Source organism: Grampus griseus (genome assembly GCF_964374135.1).
Source record: "Grampus griseus genome assembly, chromosome: 7".
NCBI classification, from domain to species: domain Eukaryota; kingdom Metazoa; phylum Chordata; class Mammalia; order Artiodactyla; family Delphinidae; genus Grampus; species Grampus griseus.
The window spans coordinates 26900839-26916956 of record NC_139001.1 but is presented as its reverse complement, the minus strand read 5'-3'; the positions used below and the strand labels follow the sequence as shown (position 1 = coordinate 26916956).

At 37.6% G+C, this 16118-nt stretch overlaps 1 protein-coding gene across 5 annotated transcripts in view; it reads left to right on the top strand.

Moving 5' to 3' along the window:
- The window catches only part of UNC80 (unc-80 homolog, NALCN channel complex subunit), a gene marked incomplete at both ends in the record, with an annotated part of 239244 nt that overhangs the window by 66279 nt on the left and 156847 nt on the right, over positions 1 to 16118 (top strand). For 3 of the 5 annotated variants that reach the window (XM_082658570.1, XM_082658569.1, XM_082658566.1), the window contains 3 exons: positions 511 to 725; positions 2192 to 2298; positions 3879 to 3975. In XM_082658570.1, the coding sequence (XP_082514696.1) occupies positions 511 to 725; positions 2192 to 2298; positions 3879 to 3975 (419 nt within the window). The remainder of the gene's footprint in view (positions 1 to 510; positions 726 to 2191; positions 2299 to 3878; positions 3976 to 16118) is intronic. The other 2 variants (XM_082658568.1, XM_082658567.1) reach the window with 1 other exon arrangement.

Below are 16118 nucleotides of genomic sequence, written 5' to 3'. Positions count from 1 at the left end.
AAATTACTTACTGAAAAATTGTGGAATGATGCATCCCCTGGGTGTGCTGATTGCATTTTACTTATTCATTCGTTCAAGTATTTTTGTGAGTTTATTTAGGGCCAAGAATTATACTGTCCTGGGGTAGGGGTGGGGAATAAGATACGGTACTGCACACCCCCAGGGAACTTAAAAATATAAAAAGTTAAATATTTACTGACACTGTAAGTGCTTCAGCTTTTATGACTCACACTCGCAGACGATTACCTGCAGTAATATTAGTCTTATATCATGGCTGAAAAAAATGATTTCCTCAACTTGACAGCTGAGACATGGCTATTATCAAGAAGAGCTCAGAGAGTCAAGCTTGATCTCCTTCCTTCCACTCCCACTCTGCCTCTTCCTAAATCCCAGCCCATCAAAGATCATCCTGCACGATTTGCCACAGTGTCATTGGCAGGAGGTTGAAAGAAATGTAAGAGAATTTCACATGTGTTCAGACGTTTAACCCTCTCCTCTGCTTGCTTTCAGCGATGAACAAATGCAAGGGGGCAACATGGGGCGGAAAGACTTCTGGCGCAAGATGTTCAAATCCCAGAGTGCGGCGAGTGACACCAGCAGCCAGTCTGAGCAGGACACTTCAGAATGCACCACTGCTCACTCGGGGACCACCTCTGACCGGCGCACCCGCTCTCGGTCACGTAGAATTTCCCTCCGAAAGAAGCTTAAACTCCCCATAGGTAAAAGTATGTCTGTATTTATCTTACGGATTCTCTTATTCCCTGCCATGTCCTCAAACCAACTCACAATCAAAACAGAGCAACTTGTGGGAAGGTCGAGAAAGGGAAAGCTTTCAAGTCACAAAGCCTAGGCTGACTCCTTCATTTACTCATTCATTCATTCATTTTTTTCAGCAGATATTTCTCAAACCTTTCCTATGAGCTTCTATGGTGTGCAAACACTGTGCTAGGATTCAGGGATTAAATGGTGAGCAGAATTTCACAATGCCTGACTTTGCTGAATTTACAATCTATTAGGGGTGACAATCACTAAAGCAGATAATCATACAACTAAACAGAGTTGCAAACTACGAATTTTATTTTTTGGTTGCATTGGGTCTTCGTTGCAGTGCTCAGGCTTCTCACTGCGGTGGCTTCTCCTGTTGTGGAGCATGGGCTCTGGGCGCATGGGCTTCAGTAGTTGCAGCATGCGGGCTCAGTAGTTGTGGCACCGGGCCCTACAGCACAGGCTTAGTGGTTGCGGCGCATGGGCTTAGTTGCTCTGCGGCATGTGGGATCTTCCTAGGCCAGGGATCGAACCTGTGTCCCCTGCACTGGCAGACAATTCTTTAACCACTGTGCCACCAGGGAAGTCCCCAAACTATCAGTTTTATGAGGGAAGTATATGTAGTGCCCTAAAAGCATGCAAGGATGAGACCTAACCTAAATGAGGGGGAGGAGAGGCAGGAATCAGGGAAGGCTTCCTGAAGGAAGAGATATTAAGATCTGCAGGGTACTTGGGAGAAGGAGGAAGGAGAACATTTCAGGTGGTAGCAGTACAATGTGCAAAGGTATTAGGAGGGAGGGACATGGAAGAACTGAGACAAGAGTGGCTGCATGACTGTGGTGAAGCCATAGGGACCAGAGCGTGTGGGCCTTGCAGGTCAGGTTGTCTCTTCATCCTACAGCCCTACAGAGCCGAGGTGGGATGTTGAACAGGGGGATAACATGAGCAGGTAAACTTTTTTTCTAAAAGATCACTGCATGGAAAACACATTGGAGGGAGCATGAGTGGATATGGGGGACCAGATAGAAAGCTGCCCTTGTGCTCCAGGTATAAGTAATGGTAGGTTGGACTGGGTGGTGACCGTGTAGTTGGAGAGAAGTAGACATATTTGAAAGATACTTAGGAGGTAAAATCAACAGGACTTAATGGAAGATGTGAAAGTTGTCAAAGAGAACTGTATGGATTACGGTTTTAATCATGCAAGAGGCCTGGGTTCTTTTTGTTCTGATTTAGTCATGTAATTTTATAGTCCAACGCTGAATGTTTTTATTCAAAGCATGTACATTTCGAAGACAATTTGTTTTCACTTTTATTTACATCAAGTCATGTAACTTTCATTGCTTGTTGGGCACATGCCAACTTTTTTGTTTAATCCATTTGGGAGAAAATGCTATAATGGTCTAATTTTTTTTGAATTATTAACTAGGAAACTGGCTGAAACGATCCTCCCTCTCAGGCCTGGCAGATGGTGTGGAGGACCTCCTGGACATCAGCTCTGTGGACCGCCTCTCTTTCATCAGGCAAAGCTCCAAGGTAAACAGGACATTACTTACGTAAGAGAGTGTTGGAGTCACTGATAGAAAAATGTCAGGGCTGGGGACTGCTAAACACCTGGAGGGGCCAAATAAGGAGGAGCTGAAGAAATTCTCTTCAAGGTAAGTAAGTTTTGGAGACTTAAGTGAACTATGGAAACTAAGATGTCTTAGTATGAGGCAATCATAGAAAGGAAAAAAGTGACAAAAAACTATAATGCAGATATAGAGAGGTATATAGGTATTAATTCCCAGCTACTTTTTTTCTTTGTTGTTTTTGTTTTGTTCTTTTGACGATACGCGGGCCTCTCACTGTTGTGGCCTCTCCCGTTGCAGAGCACAGGCTCTGGACTCACAGGCTCAGCGGCCATGGCTCACGGGCCCAGCCGCTCTGCAGCATGTGGGATCTTCCCAGACCGGGGCACGAACCCGTGTCCCCTGCATCGAAAGGCGGACTCCCAACCACTGTGCCACCAGGGAAGCCCCCAGCTACTTTTAATACATGTATTAAATCCTAACATCTCAAGCTCCTATCCAAGGACACATAATTGTATAGTGATTTCTTTTACACACACACACACACACACACACACACACACACACACACACACACACACACACACACCCCATATATTTTCTTTCCCTACTTTTCCTACCATCTGAACCTTTCTCCCCTTTGAAAAGGATTAAGAAGCTCAGGATGATTTTTCCCACTAAGTGCTTCTTCTGTTAAGCATTGGAGTAGCATGCAGTTTGGAAAAGGTCGTGATTCTTAGTGAAATCCATCTCTGATAAGAGTCTTCCCTGTGGCTGAGTCATGGCCTGGTTGCTGTAATTCTCAGCATGTAATAGGAGTTACATTTCTTTATATACAAATTATTTGCTTATACTCTTTCTTCTTTGAATCTCACTAAAACCAGTTTTCTTCTATCTTTTTTTAAAGTAATATTTTGGAGTTATAAAAAGATTATAGCAACCTTATAAGACATTTAGAAGATATATTTATAATTCCTCCTTCATATTCTTTTTACTAAAATTTGGCCAAGTATTTGAGGGTCTGTGGGGTCCATAGCTTCCTTGCTTTGCTGTAAACAAACACATTTTAAGTGTTACGAAAAAAACATGTTATTGCACTTTAGTTATAGTACACATTATAAATTCATTTATACTGGTTCTTTCATAGAGATTTGAAATCTTCTATTTGGCTATCTTTTACTTTCATCTGATTCTCAGTTGTGGTGTTGTTTGTAAAGGATGAATATGACTTGTTCATAAATTTGAGTTTGGACTTTATCAGAATTAAACTCTAAGAATATCTCAATTGCTCACTAAATTATTTTCATAGTGCCTGATTATTTTACTTTCAATCTATGACCAAGGCTCTCAAATTATAGTTATAAGTGATGTCTTTTTTGGCACATGGGAATAAACTATACAGACTAGCTAACCAGATGTGGAAGCCAAAAGAAATGAAGTGACCTTTATATTCTAAACAACTTATTTTTCAAGGTAAAGGTTAGTATAAACACAAAGAATTTCCTCTGAATTGAGTTATCTGACTACCATCCTTTTTTTTCTCAGGTCAAATTCACCAGTGCTGTAAAGCTTTCTGAAGGTGGACCAGGGAGTGGAATGGAAAACGGGAGAGAGGAAGAGGAGAATTTCTTCAAGCGTCTTGGTAAATGTCACTTGGCCTAAGAATTACATGCAACTTTTATTACACAGAACAAACATTTGATTAGATAAAATGATCTACTTTCTATTTCCTTTCATTTCTTATTCATTTCTTTCTCGTATGTGTTTTGTTTGTACTACTGTTTATAGCTTCTCTATTTATTATCAATTTGGTGCAACATTTATGGAAGTCCTACCATGTTCCTCATTCCCTAGTGGGCCCTGGGTGTACAAAGAATAAGACACAGACTTTTCTTCTGCTGTTCTGTCCCTTATTAAAATCTGAGAGTTCTAAAAACAACTCCAGGTATCCTTTTATCCATCCACCTATCTACTTAGGAATTCTGCACATTATATCCCAGACGGGTGGCTGGCCACCCTCTGAACACTTCCACCGAGGGCAAGTTTATTACTTTACAAAGCAACCTGTTCCAGAACTAGACAGCTTTCATTGTGAGAAAGTCTTTGCTTATGTGCTGAAAATATACTTATCCATAAATTTGACTCACTAGTCCTAGTCATGATATCTGTAGCCACACACACACGCACACTCATACCCACATAATGCCAGTTTCACCTATTATCTATTTCATGTTCTCTCTTTTGATCTCACTTCTGCTCATTAAATATTGTTGATTCCTTTTGTTTTCCTTACATAGGAGAGTCTCTAGATCCATCACCAACCTGATTCCATTTTACTATGTATTCTAATTAGATGATGTGCTTTACAGAATATGGTGCTTCAGATGGAATGCAATGCACTATATTTGACTTTAATCAGTGTAATAGATAGTGTAACTGTTAAGCTCCCAGGGATACAGCCAGTGGATGAACACAATTTAAGACTGCATTATCTGTTTTCACATCACAGAGTTGGTTTGTATTGAATTTTGGATTAACTTTTGCCACCTGTCCTTCTCATGAACAAATATCATGCATTACTTTGATGTAGCCCTTATTCATTCTTCATCTCAAAATAAATAAAATGTATTGTTTCATTAACTTGGGGGGTAGTTAAGTCACTTGTCCAGGAATTCTGAATCTTTTCTTCTCTACAATTGTGCTATAAAAATCCATCATGAGAGACATACACATTTCCCTGTTTTCATCCAAGTTGTTGATATTCTCACAAAGCAGGACAAATACAAAGAAATAGCTCCTAGAGCACATGTAGTTGACTTTTATTGATTAACAATTTGTGGGTACAGTTTTTCAGCCAACCATACATTTAATTTACTAGTGATCAGCAAGCACTTTCCTACTTTATACAAAAAACATCATTAGACTTTACTAAAAAATTATCTCACTGATATCTTTATAACTCTGTCGAAAGGAGGAATGTAACAGTTCAACATGCTGTCTTCTTCAGTAAACTACAGTGGTGTCTATGATTACTTCTGTGTTGTTTTTTTTAGTGTTCCTGCCTATCCAATTCTCTCTTACAGAATTTGGTTAGGACACACATCAGGCTTATTAGTCTATGGTTTCAAGAATCTTCCTAATAATTGAGATCTTTGTCATTTTCAATCCTCTTGTACTCTTTCCACTCATGATATTTTAGAGATATATCTAGTGTTCAAAACTGTCGGTGTTATAAAGACATTTTTGTGGTGGTTCTTTGACAATGAAGTGTGGAACTAAAGTACGTTCTCTAGGTATGTGCTGTGTTAGCTGGATGTCATTTGACTAGTACTGTGATCGCATCTCCAGGTCATTTCTGTGCACTGGAGTGTAATTTGATGGAACTGAGGCTTAAACTCAGAAACTAGGGTCTTTCACATTTGGTGCCTTTTTAATGAAGCTTTTCTGTACTTTCCCATCTGTGAATTTTTGTCCTTAGTAGAAAGGATGAAAGCATAATTGAGTTGTTTACCCTCCTTTGATTTCCTTACACTCCCTTCTTCAAGTAATAGGTCAATATTTTTACTCTTACTCTTGTTCCAAATATGTTATTGTTATTGTTTCATAACATTCTGGATTTTGAGTTTTCCTCATCCACTATTCTTACAGATTTCAACTGTTGTTTCACATAGTTTTTATATTACATTCACAAATAGAAAAGACCTGATACAGAATATTCATACAGCCTGAGTCTAGGATGAGTTTGTGTCAGCAATACCTGTAATACAGACAGTCTCTTCCTGTGTGTCTAGAAGACAAAACGATAAAATCTGGGACTGATTTTGGAATATTTTATGTGCTTTGGACTGGCAAAAGAAGATGGCTTGTACATCATCATTCTTTGTTCACGATCTCTGGCTTGTTAAAAATTATAAAAGGTATTCTGTGAGTTAACTCTTTCAGAATCTCTCGCAAAAGACAGGTATCTCCAGCTATTCTAAAAAACCAAAAGAACATTATCTGCTAATCTAAGAACATTGTATTTTGCAACAACTACCATACTTGGCCTTGTGAACATCTTTCTAACTTTGAGCCTGCTTTTGCTTATTTCTTTCTTTCTTTTTTGCTTTGCAATCTGTGAATAAATCCCCATCCATCAATTATAGATGCATTGTCTTTTTTCCTTCTCATTTAAATTATTTTCATTTAATTGCATATTTTCTGTTTCTTTCTTTAAAGTTGTTAAAGAAAGCAAATATGAAACGTTCTTACCCTCAATTTCAATGTAGTACCTGAACTTCACTGAGCTAAGATAAAACGCAATAGGCGATAGAATTTTTTCAATCTAAAAATTTATTCAACAAATGAAAAACACATCTGCTGAACATTTAACAGAACTGAAATTACATTCACAGACCAGCTATCTTTTTCTTCTATATTTTTCTATTCACTAAGAATATTTTGTTTTAGAAATCATGATGTCTCTATCTGAGGGAAGATATTTCATTAAAGCAGTGGGTTTTTTTTTTTCAGCTGATCAGCAAAACTTACTGAATATCTTCTTTGTGCTCAGCTCTGCCATAAACTGTATGGAAAATGCTGCTTAAAGAAATACTAGATTTTGAAATGCTCCTTTGGGATTTAACAGCTTTTTAAAAATGCATTCTATGTGAATCATACCTCAGTAAATTTAATGTTAAAAAATAGTAAATAAATGCAACTAAAACGTACTGAGACTAAAAAATTAATCATGGCCAAGGAAGCCAAGAGGCATCTTTACATTCTAGTAAGTTTATATAAAAGATTGATATAGAAGAGTTACCTTTTATAGGCAAATTACTTTTCAACATTTCTTTCAGTATTACAATACGAAATGTCAGCAGGGTACAACTTGACAATCAGTTTGTAACATGTACAGTGTTGATTTATTTATTACAGTAGTTTTCCTGACATAATCACTACCTTCAGCAGTATGTGAAGGTCTGAACTCTTTCAACATAAACATTCAGGTATTCTAGAGACACAGTGTGGCAGAGTGGTAAGAGTACAGGCTGGTTGTCACTAGGTTTGGATTTGAATTCTGACTTTATCACTTTCCGTTGCATGAACTTAGACTAGGCTACTTAACCTGTCCCTTTTCTCTTTATCTTTCTGTCTCTATTCTCTCTCATTCTCTCTCTCTCTCTTTAATTATCTTTAAAGATCTATCTTACATGACTGTTACAAAAAATTTTTTTAAATAAATTATAAAATATTTCATATAGTACTTGGCACATACTAAGTGCTCAAAAAGTTAGTAAATATATTGTTATCTATTAATGCTTTATAGATAAAATGGAAAATTTCCATTGTAAATAGCTTTTACTTACAGCGTGTTCTTTATGTCCTGGGCTTGTAGGAGTCTGCTGATCTTCTTACCTGTAATAAGTGTACATCATTCTGTGAATGATTCTTCACAGAATAGGTTCTTGCTGACAAAGATTGTTTTGATCACTTTTCTCTTAATTATTTATACTCTTTAACTGCATTGTTTCTGAAGTTCTTTCAATCAAAATGACACTTTCTTTAGTAATATTGAATACATTTCTTTTAGAATTAATTAGTTTGTCAAAAATATTGGAAGAAATGGTGGGATGCTTATTCTTAATGCTTCCTTTAATAAAATGATGACAACTGTTTTTAATAAATTGGTTAAATAAGAATATTTTTTTACCATCCGTCCTGTCTTATATATTAGTTCTATGACAAATTTAGAGTTATCACTTAATGTATCTTAAATCTTAATTATAGTATGAAATAATAAAACAACTGGATTCACTAAAAAGAAAAATATTACTTGGGATCTATCTTAAATTCAAGGTTTAAGTTTAGGTACTGTTAAGGTTATAACTTTTTTTAATGGATGGGATTTCCTGTGATATGTGTATCTATCAAAGGGCTATATATAAATGATTAATAAAGTGATATATAGATAGGAAATATAACAGGAGTTACCTGTTCTGATAGCTTTGGTAATGTCCAGTGAGTAAATAGAGTAGTATTTTGAAAGGCAGCTGTCTGGAAACAGCATTGTCCAAGAAACGTTTGTTCCTTATTTGTAGTTTCTAGCTTTACCTTCTGTATACCATTTGAAATTCTGTCCTCTGAATTTTTTCCACCTTTAGATTCTTCTTGTGCTACTTCCTTTTGCATTTAATACAAAATATGCTATACTAAATGGAAAAAAAATACTGAAGTTGTTGAATATAGCATTTTCAATATGGAATATTTGTGCCTGAAAAGGAAATGTACCCATAAGGAATGAAATATGGGAAATGTTGATAATAATATTTTAATTATAATCTGAGCCTTTTTAAAAAATTTATTTTGTTGAAGTACACTTGATTTACAATATTGTGTTAATTTCTGCTGTACAGCAAAGTAATTCAGTTATACATATATACACATTCTTTTTCATATTCTTTTCCATTATGGGTTTATCACAGGATATTGAATATAGTTCCCAGGGCTATAGAGTAGGACCTTGCTTTTTTTTTTTTAATTACTTAGTTTATTTCATTTTTGGCTGCGTTGGGTCTTTGTTGCTGCACATGGGCTTTCTCTAGTTGTGGCGAGCAGGGGCTATGCTTCATTGCGGTATGTGGGCTTCTCATTGTGGTGGCTTCTCTTGTTGCAGAGCATGGGCTCTAGGTGCGCGGGCTTCAGTAGCTGTGGCTTACAGGCTCTAGAGCACAGGCTCAGTAGTCGTGGCACAGAGGATTAGTTTCTCCGTGGCATGTGGGATCTTCCCGGACCAGGGTTCAAACCCATGTCCCCTGCAGTGGCAGGCAGATTCTTAACCACTGCGCCACCAGGGAAGCCCCTGAGCTATTTTTGTGCTTATGAAAATTTTCAAACATAGACAAAGTGAAAAATGACCCAAGGGATACCAAATATCCATCGCCGACTTGCAATAATGGTAAAAAAATTTTCCAACTTGCTTCATCTTATTTTTTTTAATGTGTTATGGAACAAATTCCAGACATCATACCATTTCACACCTACATATCTCAGTATGATGCTGAGACATTTTAAAAGTTGTTGACCAGGAATTGGTAATTATTTTCATGCCATGCCATAAATTTTTTTCAATTTACCAGGAAGTTTTAAATTTGTATGCACTTAACTTCAAATTATATAGAGCAACAGAGCTACAAGGAAAAAATAGACAAATTCAATATCATAATAGGAGATTTAGCATACTGCTGTCATTCGCTGATAGAAGATACCTCTTTCAGAACCAGTAGACACCCCCCCCCCAAAAAAAAGTTAGTAAGGATATAAAAAACTTAAATAATGTAAGCAGCAAATTTGATTCAACAAGCAGATATATAGTCACTATACTCCAAAACTTTAAATTACAAATTATTTTCAAGCACAGTTGGAACATTTTTAAAACTGACCATATTGTGCTATAAGGCAAATTTTAACAAATTTCAAAGTATTAAAATTATACAAAGTGTGTTTCTTGACTTGTAGTTAAGCTACAAATCAGTAACGAAAAGGTAACTAGAAGTTATGAAATACTACTTCTAAGTAACACCCCCAAAAACAAATCACAATTGGAGTTAGAAAATAAGTTAAACAGAATGATAATAAAAATATTACATACCAAAACTTGGATGTGACTAAAGCTGTGCTTACAGGAAAATATATAGTCTTCTTTTTTTTCCAAGGTAACAGTAGTGTTTTTTTTTTAAATTACACACGTCTATAAACTTAATAAATAGGTTTTCTCTATTTTTTTATACAACAGGTTCTTATTAGTCATCAATTTTATACACATCACTGTATACACGTCAATCCCAATCACCCAATTCACACCACCACCCCCACACCCCCGCGGCTTTCCACCATTGGTGTCCATACGTTTGTTCTCTACATCTGTGTCTCAATTTCTGCCCTGCAAACTGTTTCATCTGTACCATTTTTCTAGTTTCCACATATATGCGTTAATATACAATATTTGTTTTTCTCTTTCTGACTTACTTTACTCTGTTTGACAGTCTCTAGATCCATCCACGTCTCAACAAATGACCCAGTTTCGTTCCTTTCTATGGCTTAGTAATATTCCATTGTATATATGTACCACATCTTCTTTATCCATTTGTCTGTTGGGCATTTAGGTTGCTTCCATGACCTGGCTATTGTAAATAGTGCTGCAATGAACATTGGGGTGCATGTGTCTTTTTGAATTTTGGTTTTCTCTGGGTATAGGCCGAGTAGTGGGATTGCTGGATCATACGGTAATTCTATTTTTAGTTTTTTAAGGAACCTCCATACTGTTCTCCATAGTGGCTGTATCAATTTACATTCCCACCAGCAGTGCAAGAGGGTTCCCTTTTCTCCACACGCTCTGCAGCATTTGTTGTTTGTAGATTTTCTGATGAAGCCCATTCTAACTGGTGTGAGGTGATACCTCATTGTGGTTTTGATTTGCATTTCTCTAATAATTAGTGATGTTGAGCAACTTTTCATGTGCTTCTTGGCCATCTGTATATCTTCTTTGGAGAAATGTCTATTTAGGTCTTCTGCCCATTTTTGGATTGGGTTGTTTGTTTTTTTAATATTGAGCTGCATGAGCTGTTTATATATTTTGGAGATTAATCCTTTGTCCATTGATTCATTTGTAAATATTTTTTCCCATTCTAAGGGTTATCTTTTCATCTTGTTTATGGTTTCCTTTGCTGTGCAAAAGATTTTAAGTTTCATTAGGTCCCATTTGTTTATTTTTGTTTTTATTTCCATTACTCTAGGAGGTGGATCAGAAAAGATCTTGCTATGATTTATGTCAAAGAGTGTGCTTCCTATGTTTTCCTCTAAGAGTTTTACAGTGTCTGGTCTTACATTTAGGTCACTAATCCATTTTGAGTTTATTCTTGTGTATGGTGTTAGGGAGTGTTCTAATTTCATTCTTTTACATGTAGCTGTCCAGTTTTCCCAGCATCACTTATTGAAGAGACTGTCTCTTCTCCATTGTATATCCTTGCCTCCTTTGTCATACATTAGTTGACCATAGGTGCGTGGGTTTACCTCTGGGCTGTCTGTCTTGTTCCATTGATCTGTGTCTCTGTTTTTGTGCCAGTACCATATTGTCTTGATTACTGAAGCTTTGTAGTATAGTCTGAAGTCAGGGAGTCTGATTCCTCCAGCTCCGTTTTTTTCCCCTCAAGACTGCTTTGGCTATTTAGGGTCTTTTGTGTCTCCATACAAATTTTAAGATTTTTTGTTCTAGTTCTGTAAAAAATGCCATTGGTAATATGATAGGGATTGCATTGAATCTGTAGATTGCTTTGGGTAGTATAGTCATTTTCACAATATTGATTCTTCCAATCCAATAACATGGTATATCTCTCCATCTGTTGGTATCATCTTTAATTTCTTTCATCAGTGCCTTATAGTTTTCTGCATACAGGTCTTTTGTCTCCCTAGGTAGGTTTATTCCTAGGTATTTTATTCTTTTTGTTGCAGTGGTAAATGGGAGTGTTTCCTGAATTTCTCTTTCATATTTTTCATCATTAGTGTATAGGAATGCAAGGGATTTCTGTGCATTAATTTTGTATCCTGAAACTTTACTAAATTCATTGATTAGCTCTAGTAGTTTTCTGTTGACATCTTTAGGATTCTCTATGTATAGTGTCATATCATCTGCAAACAGTGACAGTTTTACTTCTTCTTTTCCAATTTGTATTCCTTTTATTTCTTTTTCTTCTCTGATTGCTGAGGCTAGACCTTCCAAAACTATGTTGAATAATAGCAGTGAGAGTGGACATTCTTGTCTTATTTCTGATCTTAGAGGAAATGCTTTCAGTTTTTCACCATTGAGAATGATGTTTGCTACGGGTTTGTCGTATATGGCCTTAATTATATTGAGGTAGGTTCCCTCTATGCCCACTTTCTGGAGAATTTTTATCATAAATGGGTGTTGAATTTTGTCAAAAGCTTTTTCTGCATCTATTGAGATGATCATATGGTTTTTATTCTTCAGTTTCTTAATATGGTGTGTCACATTGATTGATTTGCATATATTGAAGAATCCTTGCATCCCTGGGATAAATCCCACTTGATCATGGTGTATGATCCTTTTAATGTGTTGTTGGATTCTGTTTGCTAATATTTTGTTGAGGATTTTTGCATCTATATTCATCAGTGATATTGGTCTGTAGTTTTCTTTTTTGTAGTATCTTTGTCTGGTTTTGGTGTCAGGGTGATGGTGGCCTCATAGAATTAGTGTAAGAGTGTTCCTTCCTCTGCAGTTTTTTGAAAGAGTTTGAGAAGGATGGGTGTTAGCTCTTCTCTAAATGTTTGATAGAATTCATCTGTGAAGTCATCTTGTCCTGGACTTTTGTTTGTTGGAAGATTTTTTTTTTTTTTTTTTTTTGCAGTACGCGAGCCTCTCACTGCCATGGCCTCTCTCGCTACGGAGCACAGGCTCCAGACACGCAGACTCAGTGGCCATGGCTCACGAGCCCAGCCGCTCCATGGCATGTGGGATCCTCCCGGACTGGGGCACGAACCCACGCGCCCCGCATCGGCAGGTGGACTCCCAACGACTGTGCCACCAGGGAAGCCCTGTTGGAAGATTTTTAATCTCAGTATCAATTTCATTGCTTGTGATTGGACTGTTCATATTTCTTCCTGGTTCAGTCTTTGAAGGTTATACCTTTCTAAGAACTTTTCCATTTCTTCCAGGTTGTCCATTTTATTGGCATAGAGTTGCTTGTAGTAGTCTCTTAGGATGCTTTGTAGTTCTGCAGTGTCTGTTGTAACTTCTCCTTTTTCATTTCTAATTTTATTGATTTGAGTCCTCTCCCTCTTTTTCTTGATGAGTTTGGCTAATGGTTTATCAATTTTATTTATCTTTCAATGAACCAGCTTTTGTTTTTATTAATCTTTGCCACTGTTTTCTTTGTTTCTATTTCATTTATTTCTGCTCTGATCTTTATGATTTCTTTCCTTCTGCTAACTTTGGGTTTTGTTTGTTCTTCTTTCTCTAGTTCCTTTTGGTGTAAGGTTAGATTGTTTACTTGAGATTTTTCTTGTTTCTTGAGGTAGGCTTGTATAGCTATAAACTTCCCTCTTAGAACTGCTTTTGCTGCATCCCATAGGCTTTGGATTGTCATGTTTTCATTGTTATTTGTCTCTAGGTATTTTTTGATTTCTTCAGTGATCTCTTGGTTATTTAGTAATGTATTGTTTGGCCTCCATGTGTTTGTGTTTTTTACGTTTTTTCCCCTGTAATTGATATCTAGTTTCTTAGCGTTGTGGTCAGAAAAGATGCTTGATATGATTTCAGTTTTCTTAAATTTACTGAGGCTTGATTTGTGACCCAAGATGTGATCTATCCTGGAGAACGTTCCGTGCACACTTGAGAAGAAAATGTAATCTGCTGTTTTTGGATGGAATGTCCTATAAATATCAGCTAAATTTATCTGGTTTATTGTGTCTATTAAAGCTTCTGTTTCCTTATTTATTTTCATTTTGGATCATCTGTCCATTGGTGTAAGTGAGATGTTAAAGTCCCCCACTATTATTGTGTTACTGTCAATTTCCTCTTTTACAGCTGTTAGCAGTTGCCTTATGTATTTAGGTGCTCCTGTGTTGGGTGCATATATATTTATAATTGCTATATCTTCTTCTTGGATTGATCCCTTGATCATTATGTAGTGTCCTTCCTTGTCTCTTGTAACATTCTTTATTTATTTATTTTCTTGCAGTACGTGGGCCTCTCAGTGTTGTGGCCTCTCCCGTTGTGGAGCATAGCCTCCGTATGCGCAGGCTCAGTGGCCATGGCTCACGGGTCTAGCCACTCTGCGGCATGTGGGATCTTCCCAGACCAGGGCACGAACTCATGTCCCCTGCATTGGCAGGTGGACTCTCAACCACTGCACCACCAGGGAAGCCCTAACATTCTTTATTTTAAAGTCTATTTTATCTGATATGAGTATTGCTACTCCAGCTTCCTTTTGATTTCCATTTGCATGGAATATGTTTTTCCATCCCCTCACTTTCAGTCTGTATATGTTCCTAGGTCTGAAGTGGGTCTCTTGTAGACAGCATATATATGGGTCTTGTTTTTGTATCCATTCAGCAAGTCTGTGTCTTTTGGTTGGAGCATTTAATCCATTCACGTTTAAGGTAATTATCTATATGTATGTTCCAATGATCATTTTCTTAATTGTTTTGGGTTTGTTTTTGTAGGTCCTTTTCTTCTCTTGTGTTTCCCACTTAGAGAAGTTACTTTAGCATTTGTTGTAGACCTGGTTTGGTGGTGCTGAATTCTCTTAGCTTTTGCTTGTCTGTAAAGCTTTTGATTTCTCCATCGAATCTGAATGAGATCCTTGCTGGGTAGAGTAATCTTGGTTGTAGGTTCTTCCCTTTCATCACTTTACCTTCTGGCTTGTAGAGTTTCTGCTGAGAAATCAGCTGTTAACCTTATGGGAGTTCCCTTGTATGTTATTTGTCATTTTTCCCTTTCTGCTTTCAATAATTTTTCTTTGTCTTTAATTTTTGCCAGTTTTATTACTATGTGTCTTGGTGTGTTTCTCCTTGCGTTTATCCTGTATGAGACTCGCTGCACTTCCTGGACTTGGGTGGCTTTTTCGCTTCCCATGTTAGGGAAGTTTTTGACTATAATCTCTTCAAATATTTTCTCGGATCCTTTCTCTCTCTCTTCTCCTTCTGGGACCCTTATAATGCGAATGTTGTTGCATTTAATGTTGTCCCAGAGGTATCTTAGGTTGTCTTCGTTTCTTTTCATTCTTTTTTCTTTATTCTGTTCTGCAGCAGTGAATTCAACCATTCTGTCTTCCAGGTCACTTATCAGTTCTTCTGCCTCAGTTTTTCTGCTATTCATTCCTTCTAGTGTAGTTTTCATTTCAGTTATTGTATTGTTCATCTCTGTTTGTTCTTTAATTCGTCTAGGTTTTTGTTAAACATTTCTTGCATCTTCTCAATCTTTGCCTCCATTGTTTGTCTGAGGTCCTGGATCATTTTCACTATCATTATTCTGAATTCTTTTTCTGGAAGGTTGCCTATCTCCACTTTATTTAGTTGTTTTTCTGGGATTTTATCTTGTTCTTTCATCTGGTACATAGCCCTCTGCATTTTCATCTTGTCTATCTTTCTGTGAATGTGGTTTTTGTTCCACAGGCTGCAGGATTGTAGTTCTTGTTGCTTCTGCTGTCTGCCCTCTGGTGGATGAGGCTGTCTAAGAGGCTTCTGCACGTTTCCTGATGGGAGGGACTGGTGGTGGGTAAACCTGGCTGTTGCTCTGGTGGGCAGAGCACAGTAAAACTTTAATCCGCTTGTCTGCTGATGGGTGGGGCTGAGTTCCCTCCCTGTTGGTTGTTTGGCCTGAGGCAACCCAACACTGGAGCCTACCTGGGCTCTTTGGTAGGGCTAATGGCAGACTCTTGGAGGGCTCACACCAAAGAGTACTTTCCAGAACTTCTGCTGCCAGTGTTCTTGTCCCCACAGTGAGCCACAGCCACCCCCCGCCTCTGCAGGAGACCCTCCAACACTGGCAGGTAGGTCTGGTTCAGTCTCCTATGGGGTCACTGCTCCTTCCCCTGGGTCCTGATGTGCACACTACTTTATGTGTGCCCTGCAAGAGTGGAGTCTCTGTTTCCCCCAGTCCTGTCGAAGTTCTGCAATCATATCCCACTAGGTTTCAAAGTCTGATTCTCTAGGAATTCCTCCTCCCATTGCCAGACCCCCAGGTTGGGAAGCCTGATGTGGGGCTCAGAACGTTCACTGCAGTGGGTG